This window comes from Lissotriton vulgaris, chromosome 6 (assembly GCF_964263255.1).
Source record: "Lissotriton vulgaris chromosome 6, aLisVul1.2, whole genome shotgun sequence".
In the NCBI taxonomy this organism is placed as follows: domain Eukaryota; kingdom Metazoa; phylum Chordata; class Amphibia; order Caudata; family Salamandridae; genus Lissotriton; species Lissotriton vulgaris.
In genome coordinates, this window is record NC_141694.1 from 1,505,860,272 (window position 1) to 1,505,886,428 (window position 26,157).

General features: G+C 43.4%; 1 protein-coding gene across 1 annotated transcript in view; it reads right to left on the bottom strand.

The window, feature by feature from the left end:
* Positions 1 to 26,157, bottom strand: part of GPCPD1 (glycerophosphocholine phosphodiesterase 1) — a 941,421-nt gene that overhangs the window by 792,880 nt on the left and 122,384 nt on the right. The window contains exon 3 of the mRNA XM_086927681.1: positions 18,184 to 18,274. Coding sequence (XP_086783807.1) covers positions 18,184 to 18,274 — 91 coding nt within the window. The remainder of the gene's footprint in view (positions 1 to 18,183; positions 18,275 to 26,157) is intronic.

Consider the following 26,157-nt stretch of genomic DNA (forward strand, 5'->3'; position numbering starts at 1 on the left):
CCAATGGCTTAACACACTCTTGAGTACCCCCGGACCCACTAATGTTTGACATCACTTATGCTTTCCCTACTATCTACTCTTATTGTTGCACCTATTGTCTCAAGATTTCCATTTGATGTAACATGTGTAAAGCTCTCCGACACCCTTCCGGGGCCTAGTTCGCGCTATATAAAACTTTTTAAATAAATAAAATAAATACATCTTCCTCCAATCCTAGCCCTTCAGAGTAAACCTGAGGAAACTACACAGACCTTAAAGGCCTCTTCGGCGCCAGTCTGGGCATCTGTGGACACCCAACCGGATCCGTGTTGTATGAGATAAGAATGCAGCTGGTGCCACAGGAGGGATTGGGAGTCTCCGCGCAGAGGAAGGTCCAGAAGGTACGATTGAGCCTGTCCGGTTCCAAGAGGAGCCATGGGTGATGGGGCCATAGCAGCCAGTACAGAGCCCAATGGTTCCCCTTCAGCGGAACGAGTCCTCGCATGCCAAGACTCCTCTGTCATGTCGGGTGATGGATGGGGTGAAGTCGAAAGCTCACTTCAACTTCTTGTGGTGCTTTTTACCAGAACCCTTTGGAGTGGGAGAATGAAGACTGGAGTGGGAGCCTCTAAAGCGGTGCTCGGACCTTCCTATCGACACACTGGGAGCAAGACCTCTGAAGAGACCTCCAAGGTGCCGGACGCCAGGTCACAAGCAGCTTTAGGGACTGCTCCCTCAAAGATTTTTGTGCCATGGCCCAGCAGTTGGAGCATGGATTCGGGACGTGGACGCTCTCCAGACACCAAAGACACACAAGGTGGGTATCAATGACAGACATGGTGCGGTGGCAGGTGCGGCACGGTTTGAATCCCGAGGTCCTCTTAGACATAAAAACCTACACACCATAAAAAAGTTAGTCAAAAAGTCTGCCAGAATATGACATGGTAGATCTCTGACAGATCGGCCTGGAAAGAAAAGAACGGATGTCAGCACACCGAGATGGCACAGATATAGACGACACAGACGTCATAATGGGAAACACGACACTAATGACTTCAGTAGAGCCGAATCTGCCTTTTGCCTAAAAAGGGGGGTTCATTCAAAGGGCATGTCCATCAAATTTGCCTGGACATCCCCTGAGAAGCCAGTTGTCATAGGCTGGGCGTTGCACCTCAAGGCCATTGTTGTGGACATCAATCTGCCCAGCGAATCAGTCTTATCGAAACAACACCTTACGGTGAATTTTGCTGCATCTCTCCCCTCCTTAACTGCTTGAGAGAATACAGCCCAGGCCTCCTCCGGGACTTGTGGCAGCACTTACGCAACAGTCTCGTAAAGGGAGTGAGAGAAACGGCCCAATCAGCATGTGGTGTTCACAGACCGTAATGTCAAGCTGGAGGAATAAAACATCTTCTTACCAAATGAATCCTGTCTCTTGGATTCCCTATCCGGGGGGGTTGAAAGGGACTGTGCCCTCGGATGTGGAGGCCTGCACCATCAAACTTTCGGAGGTGCTTTGGGTCGTCCTGAGCTGGGCAATGACTGCGTGCAATACTCCTATTCACAGGAGCCACTGTGCTAGGCTTGGACCACGTGCCTAGAAAGACATCAGTTAGTGCATTGATAAAGGTCAAAAGGGGTTACAGCAGTGGAAGCCCCAGATTGAAGCGCTTCAGTCAGGAGATTAGTCCTGACCTGCACAGAAGGTAGCTCTAGTCCAAGGACCTCAGCTGCCCTTTTACCCACCATGGCATAGGATACCCCCTCCTCCATAGCCACAGTTGACGGAGAGAGCATGCTAGTATCTGGAGAAGTGTCCAGTTCACTGGTTTCCCCAAGTTCCCCATACCAGTCCAACTGCTTCACAGAGCCATCCTGATGTTCCAAAAGGTCCATAGACCCCTCCAATTCCTCTCCTGCGCCTAGCACACATCCTCAAAGTGTTTGAAACAACAAAGATCCCCCGACTTCAATCGGTGTCCAGCGACATTGTTCTGACTCAGTGTCATGAGGGATAAGGATGGGGCTGGTGCTGCCCATGGGCACAGGCGGCACTCACTTCGGGTCCGACACCAGAGGTCATCACGATGGCACGCCTGGCATCCACCCGGATCCAGGATCAGATTCAGGATCCAGGATCAAATTCCCAAAGCCCTGCCGGTGCCGTAGCCGGAGTTGACTGCCCTGAATCAGACGTGGCCCATTCCGACCCCACAAGGGCTCACCAGAGGGGCTGACCCGCACAAATACGCGAGGCATGGCCTTGTAATTTTTATTTGAGCTGGGGGTCGATCGGCTCCCGGGAGGGGAGGGAGGTGCAAAGTCGGCCATGGCTCCGGCTACACAGGACCCTGCCTAGAGCCGCGGTGCTCCTTACCTCTTTTGACGATGGAAGACATTCGAGGCAAAGATGAAATCCACTTTGACTTTTTCTACTTCTTCCCAGAGTGTCCAGAGGACCTTGAGTGGGACAAAGTGGACTTTGGTCTCTGGGAGCGGTCCCACAAAATCATCTTCTTCAATCGGCACCAGGACTGACAAGAAGTTTCGCTGGACAGTGTTGATTGACGGGCCAGAAGGAGCTTCATATCCTGCTCCTGCAAGGCCTTCGGAACCATAGCCCGACAGTCCGAGCATGACTTCGAGTAGTGGCTGCGCTCGAGACACCAGAAACAGGTGGGCATCGGAAACTGACATGTGGTTGCAGGCACCGCAAGGCTTGCACCCAGTCTTTCTTAAAGACATCCTCGCACACAAAGTCCAAAATTCCGAATATGACAAAAAGTCAAGAAAAGGCCTGTCAAAAAACGAAAGAGGGGTAGCTCTTCCCAGATCGGCACTTAACTGGCGCAGAAAGAAAACAACTGACATCTGCACGCCTGGGTGGCGCCTATATAGGTATTGAGCTCCATTATTGATGCCAACGACATCACACTGAGCTGAATGGAGCCACCAGACGGTGCGCGGCAGGCATATTGCTCAGCAAGTTTCCAGATCAAACCTGACGCCTTGGAAACTCAAAAGGTAAGGAATCTGCAGCGTTATTCGATGCAATTGTAAGCCTTCACCTCATCAAGAGAGATTACCACTTGCGGTTACTCATCTCGGTTAGCCTGCCAGATAATATGAGAGAGTAACCGCATATGATTAAAGGAGGCTCTACAATCAGCTGGGAGATAAACCTCAAGAGTCGCATGGGCAGCACTTTAGCTAGTATCTTCATATCCACATTAAACAGCAAGATAAACCTGTAAGTTCCAAAGAACTGTGCATCCTTACCCAGTTTAGGGAGTAAAACAATGGTTGCTATGTTAAATTTCAGAAAGAGGAAGGGTATTCGTTTTATAGAACTTGATGGGGAACTCACTGTCGCCCCGTGCTTTACAAGCAGGAATTTGTTTTATGGCCTCCACAATTTCTGCCAGTGACATTTTCACTTCCAGCTGGCCGCTTCCTTCGTTAGATAGGGCAGACCCAGGCCATCAAAGAAGGCAGACATTATCGGAGAGGGTTCCTCCCCAGTTGGAGCCATTAGTAGTTCTTTGTAAAAAGCAAAGAATTTTTCAGCAATGTGATGGGGTGAGTGAGGAGGCTCTCCTCCGACTCAATGGCTGGAATAGCTCTGTGGGAGTCAGCCTGCATGAGCTATTGCACCAGAAGTCGAGTTTTTCCCCAAAATCATAACAGCTGTGTTTGATTCCGGCAATCGCTTATTCCACCATGGATGTATACATTGACTTTAAGTCCATCTTAGCCCATGTTAATCACTGTAAGTTTTCTTTTGTCAGGTTTGTGCTGTAGGATGTCATTAATGAGAGGATCAATTGTTCCAGTTGTTCCGTGGCAGCCAGCCCCAGAACACTTCTTCAGAATATATACAGTCAATCTGTAGTAGAAGGTAGGCATCTTAATATTTGAGTCTAGTGTAGCATTTTTCTTAGGCAAACAACCTTCTCATAAGCTAGTGGTAAAACCACACTGCAGCACCTAGCTGAAAGAAATGTGTTACCCAAAGTAATGTTTAACCTTCCCGCAGTAAAAGAAAAATGAAGAAAAAGGTGCCTGTCATGCCAAAAGTTCACAAGCTGCAAGAAGCACACCCTGTTCTTTTAAGAAAAAGTTACTATAACACTGATAAAAGGTATACCTGGTCTTCTCTGCCCCAGGATTGTAATGGAGTGGTCCTACTCTAGTGAGGAGGTTATGTTCTTGCGCACTGAAATCCTAAAATCAGTGCAAGCACACTCACATACTAAAGAGCAGGTACATTACAGGCAGCAACGCAATTGTAATTTGTACACAATAAAGCAGCATCAAGGAAGGGCTAGTAAAAGTAAAAGTTGATTTGTTGATTAATTAAAATCATTACAAACGAAAAACAGTACATATCCATAGCAAGATCAGATTAAACATATACAGATACAGTGTATTTTTAAAACCAAGGAGAGATCCACCTAACATGAATTGATCAACAGACATTTTGGCAATTTGGCAGCAACCTTTAGCAGCAGAAGAAAAAGTGCGTTGTGCTTGCATCACCAAAACTAAAGTGCCCTATGCTAGCGGCAAATATTAACAATTTTAAAAAATTGCCAACAACAATTAGCAGCAGAAGATAAAGTGCATTGTGCTTTCAGTACCAAACCTCAAGTGCCTTATGCTAGCAGCAGAAATTACAAATAGACTCTAAGTTAGTAGCACTACATGATATTCTACGCAACAGCAGTAATTAAAGTGCCATGTGCTAATTGCAGAGGATAAACTCCAGCATAATTAAAGCGGCTTGTGCGAGCAGAAGAAAATTACACACCAACTTAAAAAAAAAAAAATTTTTAAATGTCATGAGCTTCGCAGTATAAAATCGGCAGTTAGGCTTTTAACTTTAAGAAGTGTACATAAAATACTAACTGGCATTATACAATTATATTTCTAAAGTATTTCAATACATAAAGTATACTCCATCAAATAGCAGCAAAAATTAAAATGCCTTGTATTAACACCAGAAGTTATGAAGAAAACTTTCAAGACAGAAGTATACATGAAATACAATCTGCTATTGTAGGCTAAAATTCAATACAAAATGATTATAAAACACTATAAAATGGCTCTCATACTCCCTAAAAACATTTAAGATTATATCATTACCATTTATTTTAGTTAATTTTCATAACGGATATATCATTTGCTTAAAATGTCTACTTTACGGAATTTCTATTCAGCTATAAAGATAAACTTATCAAATTGGTGAATAATATGAATGTTAACCCCTCTTAGACAAACAATAATTGCATTCCTACCCGTTTTAACTCCCAATTCGTTAAAAATAGGCTTTAAAACAGTCTTCTGCTCTTCTAACAAGATTGGGCATAGGGTTACAATGTGCTGTAAGGTTTCATCATACAGCCCACATATCCTACAACTACTCAATGGCCATTTGTTCTCCAATTTTGGAATTCCGTCTTTAGTTGGATATCTCCCAAACCTTAATAACATGAATTTATTCTTAATCAGAGGTTTTAGATGAAATAACAAAAAAGGTTGGGGAGACAATTTGCCAAAAGAGTTAGCTATTGACCATAAGTGATTTTTAGGTCTCGGCTAAAAGACGCGCGTAAGCGCGTCTCCGCCGAGATCTTATGTCAGGGACGATGCTTCCCAGGAGACAGGGTCTGTCGCGCGCTTTGCCTCTCTGGAGGCGATTTCCGCTGGCCACGCGCTCGCGAACGCGCTCAGCTGCTGTCTCCTGGGAAGCAGCTACACCACACGCGCATGCGCAGAAACAGCGACAGACACACACGAGCGCTCATGCACGCACGCACCCACACATACAGCGAACCCAGCGTCGCATGCATACACACACACACACACACACGTGCACCGAGCATCCCCCCCCACCCCTCCGTTGTCGCACCCCTCCCCTCCGCCGTCGCACCCCGCCCCCCACCCCTCCGCCGTCGCGCACACACACACGCAGACATACAGGCATTCTCTCCCCCCCCCCCGCTCCGCTCACCGGTCAAAGGCCCTCCGGACACGCAGACATACAGGCATTCTCTCTCTCTCTCCCCCCCCCCCCCCCCCCCCTCCGCTCCGCTCACCGGTCAAAGGCCCTCCGACCGCGGGGCTCTCCCTCGGTGCTCCTCCAGGCACTCCGTGGGCGCGGGCTTCACAAAACGGAAGTCCCGCCCCACGATAGGTTTCGTTTTCTCAGTCCCGCCCCACGTTAGGTTTCGCTTGCAGCTCGTTGGGTATAAAAGCTTGTCGATCCAAGTGTGTGTGTATTGCAGATGTTATCCCTTTTTACAACAAACCTTGACCTCACCAGAGATTCGTAATTGTCCAAACATTCCTCTATCTTGGTTAGTTTTTGTGTAATAGGAGATAGCAAGGTAGTTAAAATACTCTCAAATGTCTTCCACTGTTCTAAATCACAGTTCGAGTTAATACCATTTCCCGCTGCATAATTGGTATCACCATCAACCAAATCGGCATTAATTATAGGACTGCCCTCCTCGGGTGAGACACTGTCACGGGTTTTGTTCGACCTTGCCACTTTTGCTCTACAAGGCTCTACAAGGCCTTTGTGGTCCTCCTCCCCGCTTCCTTTTTACTGCCGGTTCCAGAGTTAATCATTTGGTAGAGGTTTTTTTATTTGGGGATGTGGCAGATGCACGTGTAGAGACGCTGGCTGTAATGTTACTTTGGGTCAGTGGCGATTTTGGGGAATCCTCTAGTGTTCCAAGGGGATATGGAACTTCAACGCCAACCTCAATATTAGTCGATGGTATAATAATGATTACATCTTGATGAGCTGGCGAGCGAGCTGTAGCTATAGATCTCCTATTTAATAACTGGACCAGAGACAACAGATGCTCGGTACAGAGGTCCCCTAAGAATAAACTGATCAAGCGTCCCCACCACGCTGCCACCATGAGAAGTACCTAGGTATTTCCTTTCCTGTTTGCTCATCTTTAATAACTTAAGTGAACTTAAGCCAACTGGTAATGCAGAGTAGTGAGTAGTGAGTGCAGAGTGGTAATGCAGAGTAGTGAGTGCAGAGCAGTGAGTGCAGAGCAGTGAGTGCAGAGCAGTGAGACCAGAGTAGTGAGTGCAGAGTAGTGAGTGCAGAGTAGTGAGTGCAGAGTAGTGAGTGCAGAGTAGTGAGTGCAGAGTAGTGAGTGCAGAGTAGTGAGTGCAGAGTAGTGAGTGCAGAGTAGTGAGTGCAGAGTGCAGAGTGCAGAGTAGTGAGTGCAGAGTGCAGAGTAGTGAGTGCAGAGTGCAGAGTAGTGAGTGCAGAGTGCAGAGTAGTGAGTGCAGAGTGCAGAGTAGTGAGTGCAGAGTAGTGAGTGCAGAGTAGTGAGTGCAGAGTAGTGAGTGCAGAGTAGTGAGTGCAGAGTAGTGAGTGCAGAGTAGTGAGTGCAGAGTAGTGAGTGCAGAGTAGTGAGTGCAGAGTAGTGAGTGCAGAGTGCAGAGTAGTGAGTGCAGAGTGCAGAGTAGTGAGTGCAGAGTGCAGAGTAGTGAGTGCAGAGTGCAGAGTAGTGAGTGCAGAGTAGTGAGTGCAGAGTAGTGAGTGCAGAGTAGTGAGTGCAGAGTAGTGAGTGCAGAGTAGTGAGTGCAGAGTAGTGAGTGCAGAGTAGTGAGTGCAGAGTAGTGAGTGCAGAGTAGTGAGTGCAGAGTAGTGAGTGCAGAGTAGTGAGTGCAGAGTAGTGAGTGCAGAGTAGTGAGTGCAGAGTAGTGAGTGCAGAGTAGTGAGTGCAGAGTAGTGAGTGCAGAGTAGTGAGTGCAGAGTAGTGAGTGCAGAGTGCAGAGTAGTGAGTGCAGAGTGCAGAGTAGTGAGTGCCGAGTGCAGAGTAGTGAGTGCAGAGTAGTGAGTGCAGAGTAGTGAGTGCAGAGTAGTGAGTGCAGAGTAGTGAGTGCAGAGTAGTGAGTGCAGAGTAGTGAGTGCAGAGTAGTGAGTGCAGAGTAGTGAGTGCAGAGTAGTGAGTGCAGAGTAGTGAGTGCAGAGTAGTGAGTGCAGAGTAGTGAGTGCAGAGTAGTGAGTGCAGAGTAGTGAGTGCAGAGTAGTGAGTGCAGAGTGCAGAGTAGTGAGTTCAGAGTAGAGAGTGCAGAGTAGTGAGTGCAGAGTAGTGAGTGCAGAGTGCAGAGTAGTGAGTGCAGAGTGCAGAGTAGTGAGTGCAGAGTGCAGAGTAGTGAGTGCAGAGTGCAGAGTAGTGAGTGCAGAGTAGTGAGTGCAGAGTGCAGAGTAGTGAGTGCAGAGTAGTGAGTGCAGAGTAGTGAGTGCAGAGTAGTGAGTGCAGAGTAGTGAGTGCAGAGTAGTGAGTGCAGAGTAGTGAGTGCAGAGTAGTGAGTGCAGAGTAGTGAGTGCAGAGTAGTGAGTGTGCAGAGTAGTGAGTGTGCAGAGTAGTGAGTGTGCAGAGTAGTGAGTGTGCAGAGTAGTGAGTGTGCAGAGTAGTGAGTGTGCAGAGCAGTGAGTGCAGGTGCAGAGTGGTGTGTATTGGCAATGTAAATGACAATGCCATTTATTTATGATTTAAAGAAAAAAAAGAAATGTCATAAGCAATGCCAATTGCTCTACCTTTAATGATGCCGAGACCATTGCATTGCAAATGCTTGTTTTTCCTCAGTTCATCTTTATACGTTATAGTAGACAGTAAGGCAGACATTTGGTTAATTGTTTTCTTATAAACCATTTTACTCATCACTTCATCTACTAATTTTGGGCATTCAAAATTACATAAGCACTTGTTTAAGTAAGTTTGCCGACTCCTCGAGTATTCACCTTTCGAGATCTCAAGCCACCACAGTTTTGCTAATGAGCCCTCTTCTGCTCGGGATAGTGACAGTAAGGACTTTAAAAATGTAGATTGTCTGGCCAATAACTGTTTCTTTAGAGCAAATTCAAGTCTTATATTGACACAACTAATATATCTGGGGATCCTAAATACTGATTTATATGTCCTTAATTCTATGTCATTGAGCAGTTTCGCATCTTTGCCCCGAAAGATAATAGAGCCATAGTCCAAAGATGGGATTAACTTTGCTCTCATGACCTTCAGCAAGTGATTATAATTAGGGCATGATGGCTTATCCCTCAATTTTCTAAAGGCAAATGCGAGCCAAGTCCCCTTAGCTTCGAGGTTATTAAATTGCTGCCTAAAGTTCAAACCTTCATCAAATGTGATTCCCAAATATTTATATGATTTAACATTTTCGATAACCAAACCTTTAATATTCCATTCTTTTACTCCCAATTTGCCTTTTCCCACTGTCATTATTTTAGTTTTTTTATGTTTATTGTTAGACCGTTTTGTGTAACATATGTGTTGAAAGAATCTATTAATCTTTTCAACCCTATAACAGTTTGGCTTAATAAAATGGTATCATCTGCATATTGTAGATATTTGATCTCTTGACCAAACACAGAGGGGGAGTGAGCATTAACATTATTAAAATGGGCTGGAAGATCAGACATAAAAGGTTAAAAAGGCAAGGAGCCAAAACACATCCTTGTTTCAAGCCGTCATTAGTTTCTAGGCGACGGGTCGTGTGTCTACCGTCGCCGATTTTGATCTGTACCCGTGTCGGAGTATAATAATTTGATCATTTTTAAAAGTGTTTCAGATATACACCAATTGGTTAACTTCAACATTTCGGGGGCACAGAATCAAAAGCGGCTTTTAGGTTGATGAAAGTAATATACAATTTTTCCTACATTTGGCTCTTTCGCCTGATAGTGTTAATAAAATCAGATTAGTATAAGTTGATTCTCCCTTTCTAAAACCAGTTTGTAGATTAGGAATCAAATCCTCTCTTATAGACCATGATTCCAATTCATCCAACAGACAACTAGCAAAAATGTTTGCATCTACATCTGTGAGTGTTATTAAGCGATAGTTTGCCGGGTTGTCCTGGGGGCCACTTTGATATATTGGTTGAATAATACTTCCCTGCCATGATTCCAGAATGAGGCCTGTTTTAAGCACATCATTAAACAGGAGCATTAATAGCTCTGGCCAATTCTTCAACTTTGCTTTAAAAATGGCTTTTGGGATTCCTTTCGGGCCAGGCGCTCAGTTAGATCAAATCTTATTTATTACTTTTTTTACTTTATCAACCGACCATGGTTCAATATCAGGGGAACTTTGTGGGTCATAAGCACTAGAGTGTGACCGTCTATTTGTTATCTCGTGTTGGCAATGATGATTACTTTTACCATTATCGCACTGTGGGCTTGGAGGAGCAGTTTTCAAATTAAGTTTACCCAACTTAATTCATTAAAATTGGCACTATTACTTCTATAGTTGCCATTTTCAAATTTTGTTAATAATACTCCAAAATAGCCGCAAATCTTTAGATTTACAAGCACAATGTAATTTAGACCAAGTTTCTTCATAATATGCTTGTTTGGCCTTCCAAATTTCGTTCTTATATCCCTTTTTCAATTCTCTGATTTGGAGGGATATCGAAAAATATGATAAACCTTTTGCTTTCCTATACAATGATTTTATTGTTTTATTAAGAGTTCTTTTAAAGTATAGTAAGAGATGAGAAAACCACCCTGGATTCTTAGGATTTAGGGTTACACCCCGAAGGTTTTCTGATTAGAGAAATTAACCAAAAGCGCAGCACACAAGCATGGCCAAAGAGCAACCATAGATTTCCCTTCAGCATTAGCAACTTGAACATCTAGAATTAAGCGAGAGAGAACTTCTAAAATATCTTTCTCCGTTTTATCATTCCATATTAACCTTTTAAGGTTAAAAGGATTCAGAAGCAGTTTTAATTATTCTCGATTCAGGCAGATAAGCAAAAGGAGAATAAAAAAAAATAACTTGAGGATTGTGATCGCTCTCAATCCTTGGGACTATCTGATAACTTTGACCTAAATTAAATAGTTTCTCTGAAATTAATGTATAATCAATTATGGAAGAACTGCCCATTTTATTAAATGTCGGTATGTTATCACCATCATGCATAATCTTTAAATTATATTTTATAAACTCACAATTTGTCAATTGGGCTAAAAAATGTTAGTGAATTGCCCGCTTTTTATATGAAACGAGATGCGTATTAAATTCGCCGGAAATAATGATCATTGAATCTAAATGATCAAAATATAAATCTTTTACCATTTCCCATAGACTAGTAAGCTGCGTGGATCTGACCTTTTTTTTTAGAACTCAAATAAACATTTAAAAAAAATAATCCATTGACTAGCAATTAATTGAATACACTGTATCCATTTTACCTGGAGGTCAATCTCAAAGTGTTCAACTTTAAGGCTCAAAGAAACCTATATAGAGCGAGACTACCACTTGGACGGCCAATAGAGGCCTCACGAGTTGCCACATTCAAATATTCACAATAACCAATAAGGGGTTCGCTACACATATTCCAAGTTCCTTGTAAAATTAACATATTAAACGTATTTAAAAAGCCTATAATATTTGAAAGCTCAAAAAGTGATTTTAGACCATTCGTGTTCCAGGAACAAAGTTTAAAAGGGTTTAATGCTTTTTCAAGAGAAAGTCGGCATCAATCATTCTTCCCAGAATTTGCATTTGTTAATATTGACGCAAGCCAACTCCAATCCTCAACCGGATCGGGGACTTCCTCTAACTCTTCACACGTTCGTAAAACTAGCTGACCGCTCCTGATCTTAATACCGCATGACACATTTAACTCTGACGATGGACCTGACGCACCTTTCAACACTCTGAGATGTGATGCCCTAACTATATTTTGTTCACCCTTCTTTAGAACCGGGCTACACTGTGGCTTAATTGGGATTAACAACGTTGGATATTGCGGGCCTTGAAATCTCCAAACTTTGATACCCCATTTCTCAAATATGATAGAGTTAACAATTATTTTACAAACAATTTCATTACTTAGCCAGGTTGTAATGGCTATCTCCCTGTAGGTGTTATCACAGTCTCTTAAACTCTACAAATTCCAAATCGTCTGATACTACATCCTTCAGATCTGAAATTGCATTTAATATTTTCAAAATATTTACACGGTTCAAAATATCATGAGTGCCGCTCGTAGTATATTGGGGACAGAAGACTACTTTCCTCTTTTCAGCGCCAAGACGCCCCCGGGCATTCGTGCACTCTACAAATCTGATAATCAAATCAAATCAGACAACAAGTCAGAAGCCTCCATTTCATCCTTAACTCCAGAGTCAACTAATTCCCTCTTCCCACTAGTAGGAGCTGTAGGAGAGTAGGGTCTGCAATCCTATGATCACCCAGATTTTTCGCTTTTGTTTCACTGGTTTACGACTTTCTCTGGCTGTGGGCCTGCTAATCAGACCCACAGCCTGGCTGTTCTCTTTCTAAATTACGAGATGTACCCTAGGTGCATTTACCAATTGGTACTGGGCCACCCTATCAGACCCCGTAACACAGGGCATAGGTGTACCCAGGGCCGCCAGGGGCTGCAGCATGTATTATGCCACCCCTGGCTGGCCTCCTAAATTTGACACAACTGGCTGCACGACAGCTGGGGCGAAGTCGTGTAAGCACCCTTCGCTTTAGGTATAGTAGTTCTATATCTAACCATACAATGGACACCCGAGTTCCTATCAGTCACTCCTATGGCAGGCCTTAACAATCCTGAAGGCAGAGTGCGTGGGCTCGTGTGAGCTAGGTTCAGGCCCGAGCCGAGCCCGGTTGCAGCTTGCGGAATCAAGACCCAATGGCTGTTCCATGATAACGCGTACCATATCGGTAACTTCGGTGTCGCGTTATCAAGGCATGTCGAGTAAGGTGTCATACGAATCGGGGTGCTGCCCTCTCACCAATTCTGGCGATGAGGTTAGCATTCCACCCTTCTAGAGGGACACGACATGTACGTAACTGTGAACCCCGGTTAAAGTTAACTAAAGCCTCAGCTCCACAAAATGGGTGCTGCCACCACAGACACGAGTCTGACCTCCTGCTGCTGGGAGTCCTTCCAGCGAGGAGAGCTTGGACAAAGGGTTTCCTGTCGAGGGCGGTGTTCGCACCGTCCCAGACAGGGTTTGTGTATTCTGGGTAGGTAGGGCTTTTGCGAGAAGGTGACTGCGGAGTGGCACCCCGGTGCTCACTACGCATCTGCCGGTTAGAACCAGTTCCAGGGGCGACAGCCCTGGCCTGGGGAAAGTCCGGCAGGGGAGAGGGGTGTAACTACCCCCCTTCCTGGTCCCACCCTTAGGGCAGGACCTAGTCATGTACCCACCCCTTTCTTTAGAATAAAGGCCGGAGCGGGGACCCTTCCAAATTAGATCATCTTTGATTCAAGAACTACTTTCTACGAAAGGACATTCAAGACTCTTCTCAAGATTTCTCCCTTGTGACTAAGGAGTAGTCACCCTGCATCAGCAGGCACCATCTAAGAACTCTGCGGTTTGCTGTAAGTCCTTCCTCAAGGAATCCGACGGCCCAGCTCGACGAGAACCGGCTTCCCTGGCACCTCTGACCTCTACCCACGTCATCAGCTCAGCTGTGATCTGTGGGTGCGACGAGACCTCGAGGGACCGGCCATCATCAAAACCTGCACGCTTTCTTAACCAGCACGACCATCGAGGTAACTCTCTGGTGAGTGCTCTGGGGTCCGAGAAGCCCCGACCCTGAGCCGCTCCAGCACCGAAGTGCAGTCTCCCAGCATCTCCACGATCTGCGTGGGGCCCTTCTGCTCGCTGCTCAGCACGTTGTCTGGTCACTAGCCGCTGGCTTGTGCCCGTCCTTGACGACGACCGACAAACAACTCTGCTGGTCTGGTTGCTCCAGACTGGCCCTTGCTTCCATCTTTGCGAGAAGCACCCCGGACCCTCCTGGTCCACTCAAGACGCCATCTTAGGCCCACCACGTGGCCCTGAGATTTGCCAAGGCTTGTTGCCCCATCCTGGGCCCAGCGACGCCGACAGCATCATCCTTCGTGGGACAGCTCGCACCTCCGCCGTGGTCGCCGACAACGCCTCCTGGTCCGTGAGACTGCAGAGCCTAGCGTCGCCCACTCACCTGGTCGAGGTGACGGCCAACCGGTGCCCTCCTGGTACCCTCTGACTACTGGCTAGTAGTACGAACTTGGTCCCCTCTGCTTTCAGGTGTCAACGATCTCTGATCCAGGCTTGGATCTCTACGAACTATTCATCACTGGTCGCCGGCCAGCAACTCCTTTTCTTCCGGCTCCTGGCTCGTCAGCGAAGACCCCGACGCCTGTAAGACTTGTGCAGCCGCAGCCCTCGTGGCTAGGTAACTCGGCATTTCGGTGCCTGCATAGCCTCTTTACTCTAGGGTCCCGAGTCCCTCGCTTCCGACTTGCCTTATCGGGTCCGCCCGAGACCTTAAACTTTCCGTGTCCTCGGACACTTGTTTTAATTGTGCACTTGAAGTATTTTCCTAAGAGATTTGGTTTGTGCTTAGTACCCTGTCCTCATAAAGAGTACAGGGCTGTTGTGATTCTTAATAAATATACTGTTTATTTTCATAACACTTGTGTGGTGTCCTTTCACTGGGTGTTCAAGGGGTACATGTGTGGTAAACAGCTGGCTTAACGCGCCCTCTCGAGTCTTTAGCCTTAGACTGCTCGTATCCACGCTACTAGGATAGCTGGTCTATAGGTTGACTTACAACCAAACACCATAAGGGTCGTTGGAACGATACATAGCGGTCGCTAGAATAGCGAACGTTGCATATCGGGCCAACTTCTCACAGGAGCCAAAACAGAAACTGTCAAGTGATTTGATTCATTAAGTTCTATTGTTTTTTGGTCCTGAATACACGGTTGGTCCGCCTGATCATTCCTACTACTACATTGGAGATTAATAGGATTTACAGTTTTCTGATTAAAAGTGTTTTGATCTCCTTGTTGGACAGCCGGTTCATTTCTAGACGGATCAGATACACCGTCCCCTAACTTTATTGGAGACTGAACTTTGGACCCTATACTTGGTTTAGCCTCCTCCTGCATAGAATTAGTAACAGTCATTAATTTGTTTGTCCTTTAAGTTAAGTACAGATTCTTTCATTGGTCTGAAAATCGGAAAGTAGGATTTCGTATTAAGTTCTTTAGACGTTTTAGGATTATTATGAACTGCCTTACTAGGAAGTTTTTTTTCCTGTGTTATTTTATTATGGGTTTTCCTTAACCTTTTTCTTTTTTCTTGCCTGTTTGGACAGAATCTCTGGATTTGTAGTAACGCCTATTACCTGGCTAGCGTTAGGACAAATCATTTTCGTATCAAGAGTTTTGAATTGGCATAGGATAATCAGTAATTGTTTCTTCAACTACCAAATGTTTTTTTTTTTTAATACTATTGAGAATAACATGGGATACCTTCAAAGCTTGCAATTTATTGGTTGATCATTCCTATCGATATCTATACTAATTCTGCTATATGTATCTTCTTGTAATATGGTCGGTTTGTCTTTAGTCACTGACCAGAGTTAAACCAGACATTTTAAATCATTTTTTATACCCGGTAGGTTACTAGGTTCTTCATAGCCTTGAACTTTTCTACCTGACAACAATTTTACTTCATGCACCATAGAACTGACAATTGATGGTAGATCAGAGATTTTATCTATCAATTGTGCGCATGTACAGGTTATTAAATGACTCTCTTTGTCAGCTTGCACCTTAGTAATCAGGTTAGTTAAATGCAGAAGCTTTGAATCGATTCCTACTACATGTGATGCCAATGTGTTTAGGATGTCTACCTGAATATCTAACTTGTCCGAATGGAAATTAAGAGTGTTAGTGATTGACTCCATAGTGCGTAATAGGCAGTCCCATATACCGAGCTCAGGTCTAGAAACGTTATTTTGTAGCTCACCAGGTCTAGCCTGAAAGTTCCCGTCAAATTTAGTTAATAAAGATAAATCAACTGGGTTAAACTGATTTTTTTAAATTAAGTTAGTAGACTTACATTGCTCATTTGAATTAGGAACATTCTCACTGCTACCTGCACCTGGAACCAATAGTGATTTGTTAATGGTGAAACTATTCTCCAGGATTATGCTCGACTGGTCCAAATTAAATAGTCTTGCATCGCCAATTTTATCAAATTGGCCATTTGGGCTGGATACCAATTCATCTGAAACTGGTATTGGTGTGAAAGACCTTGGAATTTGACTCTCCAACTTTAAAATCTGAAGCAATAACCTTTTCACTTACATTCTGAACAAAACAGGAGGAGATATCAATTACTGATCCAGACTCTTTTCTGCTCTCAACTGTTTATTTACAGTGCTCCTCCTGTCTGGTAGCATGAAAAACATAAGAATCGTCAACCAAAATTAACTCTGTAGGATGAACAACAGAGTCATGTGAGTGAGTTTGAACTTGAGTCTGTCACTGACCAGAGGATGCAAATCGAGAATTAAAAGGTAACAGCACTTCATCCTTTTCAGCCTTCTCAACATTTACAAAACTATCATAAAAACCTGCTACTTCATTCGAATTTTCTATTTCCGAAAACATCTTAGACCCTACTAGTGCACAAGGGTAAGCACTTTTTCCACATAATTGTAAAGCTGATAACGAAGTTGTAACACAGTCACTAGCAGTCACTAGCAGTCTCGGCAGTCGTTATTTTCATTTGTATTTCTTTTTTGTTTCTGAGACGGTTTTTGATGATAAAAAGAAACTCTTTATAGATGGCTGCGTACCATGCGGCGAATTCATACAGTCCTGTCCGAAAATTATGGGTAAAACAACTGACTTAGCTGGCTCGCTCATATGCTCCTCTAAGGCAGCACTGCCACCGCTGCTTTCCTCATTTTCCTCTTTTTTTGGCACGACTCACATTGGGGTGCAACAACTGTAGTTTCCTCGGTCTTCTGTCTTTGTTTTAAATTTGGTAATGCCCCACGCTGACGGCCTGACCTCATCCTCTACTGTCAGGCAGCAAGAGCTTAGTAGATGTAATGTTAATTAGAAATGTATTAAATGGTGCAAGGAGAGCTATAAGACTGGCAGGACTGGCTGGGCTGGTGGGCCTGGTCTCAGGCTAAAAGCAGCACCGCTCAATGCCCAGTACAAATTAATTATGTGCCTACGAATAAAAACTCTCGGCGACACATACAAAGGAAAAAACGCTAAACAATGCTCCCACAGGGATCCACCACAGCTCAACTCACAGCGGCTCACGACTCACAGCTCAGCCCCAGGCCCGGACTGGCCGTTGCGGGCACCGGGCAATCCCCTGGTGGGCCGCATGGTTGGGGGCTGGTTTTGGGCCCCTGGGGGCCGTTTTATGTTACAGGGTCGTTTTTGCAGCTATGCTGCAAAAACGGCCCTGTAAGAAAAACGGCCGAAAACCGGCCCTGGCACAGAGCACGGTCGCACCCCGCCCCCCCACCCCTCCTCCCGGAGAGGGGGAGGGGGGCCAGCCGAGCACTTTGCCAGGGCCGGTTCTGGTTCCCAGTCCGGCCCTACTCAGCCCACAGCGGCTCGCGGCTCACAGTGCAGCCGCACCGCCGCTCCACAACCTCTCCGCCGCTCTGCTGCTCAGCCGGGTCACCTCACAATTCGGCCGTTTCGGCCGCTTCGCATCCGCTCCGCCTCACCCAGCTGCAGCTCACCACCACGAGGACCCAAGGCTTCGATCTCCGAAGCTCCGAACTTGGAATAAACTGCCCCCCTCGGGACTGTGACGGGACGGGACAGTGTCTACGGCTTGCAGCTCAGCTCCGCCGCGCGTCTCCTCAGTCACTGCTCCTCCCTGCACCCAGAACCGGAACTAGCACACACTCTTGGTAAAGGCTACACTTCACGGGTCTCACACCTACCCTCCACTTCGCCGATGCTCGTCGTGGGCTCCAGTATTAGAGCTGAGAATTGTATGTATAATCGTGAAAACGTCAAGGAAGGGGTCACCAACAAAATGCAAACAATATGGTGATGAATAGAACAAACAGTGGTCTCTTAAACATATGTCACTGCTACTTGCCAATAACTATTACTTGAACCTCCACTCCGCAGCTAGTATGGTCCCCCTAATAAAAACTCCCCCTTTACCTTTCACTGCACTCGTACATCAAGGTTTGAAAATACATAACACTACCAGACATTGAACAGGTTGCCTACACAAATGAAAGATCAAAATAATGTATTAAGCATTTTGCTTAATCAGAACAACGCGTTAAGCATACACATTTTGCATTTCATTCCAACAGTACTCCGAAGAAAGAACAAAATTATGTAGTTACGCACCCATCATTGGAATCAAGAAGAAGTGTGACTGCTTTCTGAGGGTTCCAATTTCCTAGTGCTTCACTACTTCCACAAACTGCAATAATTTCACCTGTGAAGACAAAACAGTTCACCATTTAAAAGTACTAATTTAGAGCATACTCCTCCAAACAGTACTTCACAATTTTAATCGAAAAAATGATAAAATAAATTGTATTACAAATCTACAAGTCCTAAACAAGATTAGAATAACATATGCAACCAAGAATTAAGTCATCAACACATATACAGGTCACAACTTAACTAGTATCACAGTGTAGGGAAGAAGAAACTGCTACTTGCATTTAATCCTTAAAATAGATTTCAATTACAAGACCACATTTTCTATATTTATAGTTTGTAGGGAAAAAAAATTCCCAACTTAAAATGCATAAATAAAAACAGGAAATGGGGAAATATTGCCACCCCACTTACTACGTGGAAATTCTCACACTGTCACATCCAGGGTGCCGAGCATTTCAGTTACCTACCAGGTAGTTATCCTAAAACGAACACCACTGAGCAGTCCCGTTCCTTGTAGTTGACTGTATTTAAGCTATCTTTGTGAACGTGAGACAAACTTTTGATTAACAAAATATGCAAATTATGTGGGCTGTTTTAAATGGGGAGGACATGGAAGCGTATGCGTTCTGAGCCAGTTATACAAATCAACCTTCTTTAGAATACAGTTTGGTCGAAAAGGGAAATGACATCACTTTAAAAAGAAAATATAAGATGGGTGTGTATTCTGAAGTAGGTCACTAACATTTTCTTCGACAATTTACTTATTTGTGGGTACATTTATGTTCCTAGTTTAGGCCCATAAACATCTCTAGATAACCATTTGTCTACAACACTCAATGCCAAGACAAAATCAAATGACTACCCAATTGAGGATTTACACATTATTAGATTACAAAATAAAAGTTATCAATATGAGAAATAACAACCCAATAGTCTTTTATGAGATTACTATACTAGTCAAAAAATACTTAAGGAACAGATTAGCTGGGCAGTCTTGTCTAACAGACAAATTTGATTTGGACAAATACAACTCAAATTTATCAGGAGTCATCATGAGATTTCAAAGAATATTAGAGGGTAGAAGGTGGAACAATTTGTAAAGCCCTACGCGAGAAAATACGTTTTTGTGGCTCTATGTGCAACCTGCAAACTCAATTTCTCAAATCGATTCGCAAATATTCTTACAGACTAAGTAGCCAAAAAATGCACTTTAATCCTATATACCTTTCTATTACTTTTATAACGTTTCCAGGTGGTCTAAAGTTTGGACAAGTGTCTTCCCTTCTAAAACAACAAGAAATGCTGCTGATGACAGAAAACTTTCACCTGATACTGGAAAGCTGTGCAAAGTGTCAACTAAAGCAGTTTCTTCAAAGCAATAATTTTCTTGATGACTTTCACTCTGTTTTCGGAGCTGGCTGCAGGACAAAGACTGATATTCTGCAAATCGCAAATGATCCTCTTCATATCCTTGACAAGGTTCATTCCTGCATGTCGGCTTTACTTGATTTTGGCAGAGTTTGTTTTGGTTAATTAGGATATCTTCATTTATAAGCTAAAATACAGCAGGTGCGCTGAAGGTGACAATCTGGATTGGTTCATGTTCCTTCTAGCGAACTGATGGCAACTGATCACAATTGGTAGATTAATATCCAACATAATAGCAGCTTGTCAAGGTATTACACAAGGGTGGGTCTTAGTCCCTGCTCTCTTTAATCTTTATAGAAAACGCATGGATGAAGTCATGAAAGAATACAGTTTATCTTATTATTATACAGATGACGAAATTAAGTTATCTGTAAAAGTAGTTCTCCAGTAGTTTGTTTTTTATATAGAGTTTAATATAGCGCAAACTTAACCCAAATCGGGTATCAGCGCCCTACATAGCAGTTGCATAACGTGAGCACACATTCATTTTTTGTGAGGCACGGGGAGATTAAGTGATTTGCCCAGAATCACAGAATGTTCAGCGTAATTGCCAAGACGGGAACCCAGTTCCCCGGATTCGAGATCGACCGCCCTAGCCATTAAGCCAACTCCTCTCCCTGGCATCCTTCATAGATTTACATGCTTGACTCATTCTCTGTTTAAGTGGGAGTCCCCACAGTATAATTGTAAATCAGTACAGTATACTACACATAGCCTAAAATAGCTAGAAAACATTCACTTCATTAACTGATCCACATCATTTATAAGGAATCAAACTTTAGCCAAACAGGTGACAGTACCCTCTAGAATACTCCCCACAGAAGCTTCATTACCTCAGACTTTCAAACACTAGTGGGAAAGATAATCCCATATCAATAAGGGAAGCCTCTATGGGGAGTCGGGTGGGTAGCAAATAAATCTATTAAATATGCAAATATTGGTGAACTACAGTTACAGGTAAGTAACTTATTTTCTACTCCAGTATTGGGTCCGTCATAGATTCGCAAGCTTCAATCAGAATAGCTAGTAGTCAGAGCATGACTGTGCTCCGACAATTCCAGGCAGTAATGTTGTGTGGATGTATGCCTGTTTTTCCATGATTCCGCTCAACATATTTCTTTGGGAGGCACAGCAGTGAATAGAGCAGCCGTAGCAGAAACCACTCTAGTACAGTGCGCTTTAAACTTTGCCTGTGCGAGGTCTTCCAACCTGGCATTGACAAAGTTGGATAGCCACTAAAATCCATCGAACTATGCTTGATTTCGAAAATGGAAGACCCTTGTGGGGATTCCCATATAATGGTCCATCTTCCTGAAGTGTTTAGTGTGATGCAGATAGACTTTCAGGCATCTTTTAACGTCTAACAATTGCAATCATCTTTCAGCGGCTGTTTGTGGCTTCCAAAAGAAGGTCTTCAGTGCAATGGACTCATTTAGATGAAATTCTTTCAGGACTTTGGGAATGAATCTGGGATTAGTTCTGAGAATCATACAATTGTCCTTGAACTGTAGACAAGGCTCTTTAATTGTGGAGACTTGCATCTTGCTAACTCTCCTTGCTGATGTAAGGACTAACAACACCACTTTCCACGTTAAAAACAATGCCTTTTTTTTGGATCGGTTCGAATGGAGCCTTCAATAGCTGGCAAGCACTGTGTTGAGCTGTTATAATGGAGGAGGTGCCTTAACTGGAGGAAAGACTCTGAAAAGGCCTTTAAGAAACTGTTTAATCACCCTATTAGACCACAAGAATGGTGACAAAATTGATATTTTATATCTTGAGATTGCTGCTAAATGCACCTTTATGGAAACATGTAATAAACCGGACTTTGCCAAAAATAAGCGATATGGTAGGAATTGCTTTGGCATGACAGACAGGGCGAAGATTAGATTTTTGGCACCATAAACATAAAAGCTTCTATTTCAGTTTATATGCTTTATAATTGGTATCACTTCTGCCTTTCACAAGAATTTCTCAACATTCTTGAGGGACGCTCATGCTCGCAAACCCATTGTATTCAGGAGCCATGCCGATAAGTGTAAGGAGGTTGGGTCCAGATGAAGTACTTGGTTTTGGTTAATTGTTGGTAACACAGAAAGGGGTTTCAGCCCGAACTACCAAGCCATGTTTTCCCTGGACCAGAATCAAGCATCCTAGGACCGGTTTCTGGCTATCAGCCGTCAGTTTGGGCTGGACTGTTATCATGAGCCACAGGGTCAAGGCTGATTTGCATAAGGCCATATCTGAGCTGGGGTGGTGTGGAGTGGAGTGCAAAAAAAACGATGGATTTAGGCCCAGATCTCTGTACTGGGGTGAATGTATGACATTGTTCTGCATTTTGTCCATCAACTGTTTTGCATTTTTCACCCCGAGTGGGATGGGTATGCTCAGACGTGAGTCCCATGCTCTCCACACCACTGGAGTCAAGCTATCCTGGCTGAAGACGGCTGATAGCAAGAAACAGGTCCTACGATGCTTGATTCCGGTCCAGGAAAGACATGGCTTGGCAATTCGGGCTGGACTGTTCCCATGAGGCACAGGGTCAAGGCTGATTTGCATATGGCCATGTCTGAACTGGGGTGGTGAGGAGTGCAAAGAAACGATGGATTTAGGCCCAGATCTCTGTACTGGGGTGAATGTATGACATTGTTCTACATTCTGTCCATCAACTGTTTTGCATAAAGTCAAAAATAATGTCGCCTTTAGGGAAAGGTAACCCTAAGAAAGTTGCCACTTCCAGTGACTTTGAACAGCTGCTAGCCAGACATCCTTATGCCTTCCTGGGGAGTTGTGTGAAAAGACTCCCCGACTTCGGGGCAATAGAGGCTTCCTACAAGGAAGGTGCTACCTCCCTCTCACAGGCAGCCTGTGGTTCAAGTGTTTCTTTCCAAATCCATCGACATCAGCAGAAAGGGCTCTTCACCCATTAGATGTAAAGTGATGCCTAAATTTTTACTTGGAAAGAACTTGAGCTTTCCGCAAGACCTCTCAATTATTTGTTGCTTATAGCACTCCAAGGAAAGGTTTTCCACTCTCCAAACATAGCATTTCCGAATGGATTAAGAATGCAATTCAATTTTGCCATCAGAAAGCAGGCAGACCATTGTCTTCAAGAGTTCAAGCCCATTCCACGAGAGCTGTATCTCCTTCAAACAGCACTGCTTGCTGGGGTGTCACTTCCCGATATATGCCCGGCAACATGGAAGAACAGACACCTTAACTCAAAATTACAGCTTGGATTCAGCAGTTCTCAATGATACGGCAGAGGGCCAAGCAGTGCTTCACCATCTTTTTCAGTAAAGGTGAGCCATTTCGGTCTACCCTCCAGCCTCTTATTTATTCATGCACATTTACATGCTGTGCGTTCTATTTAGATGCACAGATATGTATACTGTCTGCTTACCAATATCCACTTGAATAATCTTCTTCGATGGCTTGCCTATATATGCATAAGTTTGCTTATATTTAATACACATTAAGTTATAATGTAAATGTGTTACTAAGTTGCTCGCTAATCTGTGTTACTAAGCTGCTCGCTAATCTGATTCAAGCACGTAAATCTATGAACGTTCCACTGCTGGAGTAAGAATTTAGTAACTTACCTGTAATTAGTTCACCAGTAATGGAATCTTTCATAGATTCACATGCAACGCCCTCCTCCCCTGGGGAAGCTCACCTTTCTATATCAGTACTATTCTGTTGGCACTCGGGCTCTAAATCTGAGATACTGGAGCTTCTCTCAGGAGTGTTCTAGAAAGCGATACATTCAGATTGGTTAATGCATAAATGGGGCCCTTTATTATTAATGACAATGATAGGTTACTAAACTAAGAGGCCTAGGCCTTTTCTAGCCTATACTCATCATGGTAATATTATATTAAGTTACCGTGGACACCAATCTCGACGACGGGGGAAAGATTCAAGCATGTGAATCTATGAATGATTCCAATACTGGAGAACTACACTTACAGGTAAGTAACTAATTTCTTGTGAAACTAATTTCTTGTTTGTCCCTAAGATGTTCATTCAGTCATATGGATCTTATGTTTCACCATCAAGCTTAGGTTATTATTGGTAAATGCAACATCATTACTGACAAAAACATTTTGGGCTCATTCACTTATCAAATAAACAGAAATCCTGACTGGATGAAGAGCATTGTAAAAGGAGTCACTCTTATTTATTAGAAGAACCCTCACTCACCAACCTAGTTGGTGACATGCTTCATCATTGTGTTCCCACCAGAGAGGTAGAGTGCCTCTCTGGTGTACTGCAACGCCTGCTTACAGCGGAGCGGGTTTTTGATTTTGTGGAGGTGCAAAAAGTGATAGTGCGATGAGATAAAATTGCCTTTACCCACCCAAAAGAATTTATTGGTGGAGAGGTAAGTCAAGGTTAAAAAGTTAGTGAGGAGGATGTGTGGAACTGGTTAAATTGTCCAGAAACATCCCCAGGTGGTACTAAAAAGTGGTCTACATGTTTAGCGAGGTGGCCTCTATGGTAACCGTAAGTTGTGCGGTTTTTGTACGTCACAGGTTAGGGTACACCTAGCGTGTGTATACCGCCGTGACATTTGGTGGATGTTTCTGGTCAATTTAACCAGTTCCCCACATCCTCCTCACCAACTTTTTAACCTTGCCTTACCTCTCAATGATGAAGCATGTCACCAACTAGGTTGGTGAGTGAGGGTTCTTCTAATAAATAAGAGTGACTCCTTTTAAAACGCTCTTCATCCAGTCAGGATTCACTATTCTATTGTTTATTTGTATAATTATCAGGGGGACTGAGAGTGTCACGTTTAGTTTTCCCTCCCTCTCTTGTTGTTAGATTATCATTCACTTATTAGTCCTTTGGTAAATTGTATGGATAATGTATCAATGTGATTTCTTTTTTTTCCCCTAAAATTTTTTATTGAGCAGATTCAAGGGATACAAAAGAAAATATGCAAAACTGTTATACACAAACAAAAACCATCAAAAAATTCAACAAATTGTTAGAAGAATAGATAATAGAAACAACATATATTACATTCCGATTTCATTCCATTAACACAGTTACATGTTAGATGTTAGAGGACACTTTAAAGGAGCCAAGTTCTCTAAAGTAAAGTAAAAAACAAAAAAGCTTTTTAGGGACTACATATTCATTTAAGTATATATTTAGTTCCTTTGCAGCTCATACCAGTTGGCTATTGGTGTCCAAATTTGCTCGCCGTATGACCTCGATTTTTTGCCTCTAGTTCTATAAATTGCTATTTCTTGTTTGTATATTGCTGATAATCTATTTAGCCATCCCTGGAAAGTTGGGGCTTCAGAATCTTTCCATCTTGCTGCAAGAATAATTCTGTAGACAGCAGTGCCTATGTAAATAGCAGCGATTTCTGTGTTGCTATGCCCTAGGGAGTCATCATATCCTAGCAAGAAAAGAGTTGTTGATGTTCTTATTTCGTGTCCAAAAGTTTCGGCCCAATACTTCGCAATGCTGTTTTTAATCTGTTCTAGTTTGGGGCATTCCGAGAACATATGGATGAGGTTGGCAGGTCCTAATGTGCATCTGGGACATTGATCATGTGCTCTTTTACCCAAAGTGAACAGTTTAGAAGGTGTAAAATATAGATTATATATAGTTTTGTAGAGTTGGGCCTTTAGGTTGGAGGCGAGTAAAACTTTAGAGGATAGTTGTAGGGTCATATCTATGTCAATGTTTGCATTATTCAATTAACCCAGCTTGTTTCGATATATTAAAGGTCGTCGGGATGATTTCTTATAAATATATGTCATATATATTGCTTATTCTGGTTGCTTGTTTTCCTATAAGATCTAGGAGTGGTATGGGTTTTAAATCTATGTTTGACATTATCTGTCTGAGGGTTGTGTAAATTTGTATGAATTTTAAATAATCTGTAGAGGGGATTTGGTATTTAACATATAGTTCTTCAAATGTTATTTTACCTTCTCTGCCAAGGAAGTCGCCAATAGTTATGAGGCCTAAATTCTCCCAGCGCCTGGTGGTGTTATCATTAAGGTAGTGTGGTATTACTGCGCTATACCATAGAGGTGTATATTTGGTATATTTTGGAATTGTCAACGCTTTGATGGTTCTATTCCAAGTTTTTAAGGCATCTGTAATAGTTTTAAATTTTATTTTTTTTAAATAAGAGGGTTCTACTTGTCTTAGCAGTAGGCCCCTGGCTTTACTGCCCAACGTTAGTTCATAGATTGTTGGTATAAGCTGATCTTGATCATTGTGATTACTGCGGCAGGGTGTGAGCAAGACAGTCATTTGTTGTAGGAGGGATGTCTAAAGATAGTATGTTAGATTTGGGATTGCTAAACCACCTCTAGAGAATGGCAATGTTAGCTTAGGTAGTGCTCTTCTTATTTTCCCATAATTCCATATAAACCTGGATATTACTAGCTCTAGTGTTTTCATTGCATCATTGCTAGCTAAGAGAGGAATTGCTCGAAACAGATATAAAATCTTTGGAAATACCATCATTTTAAA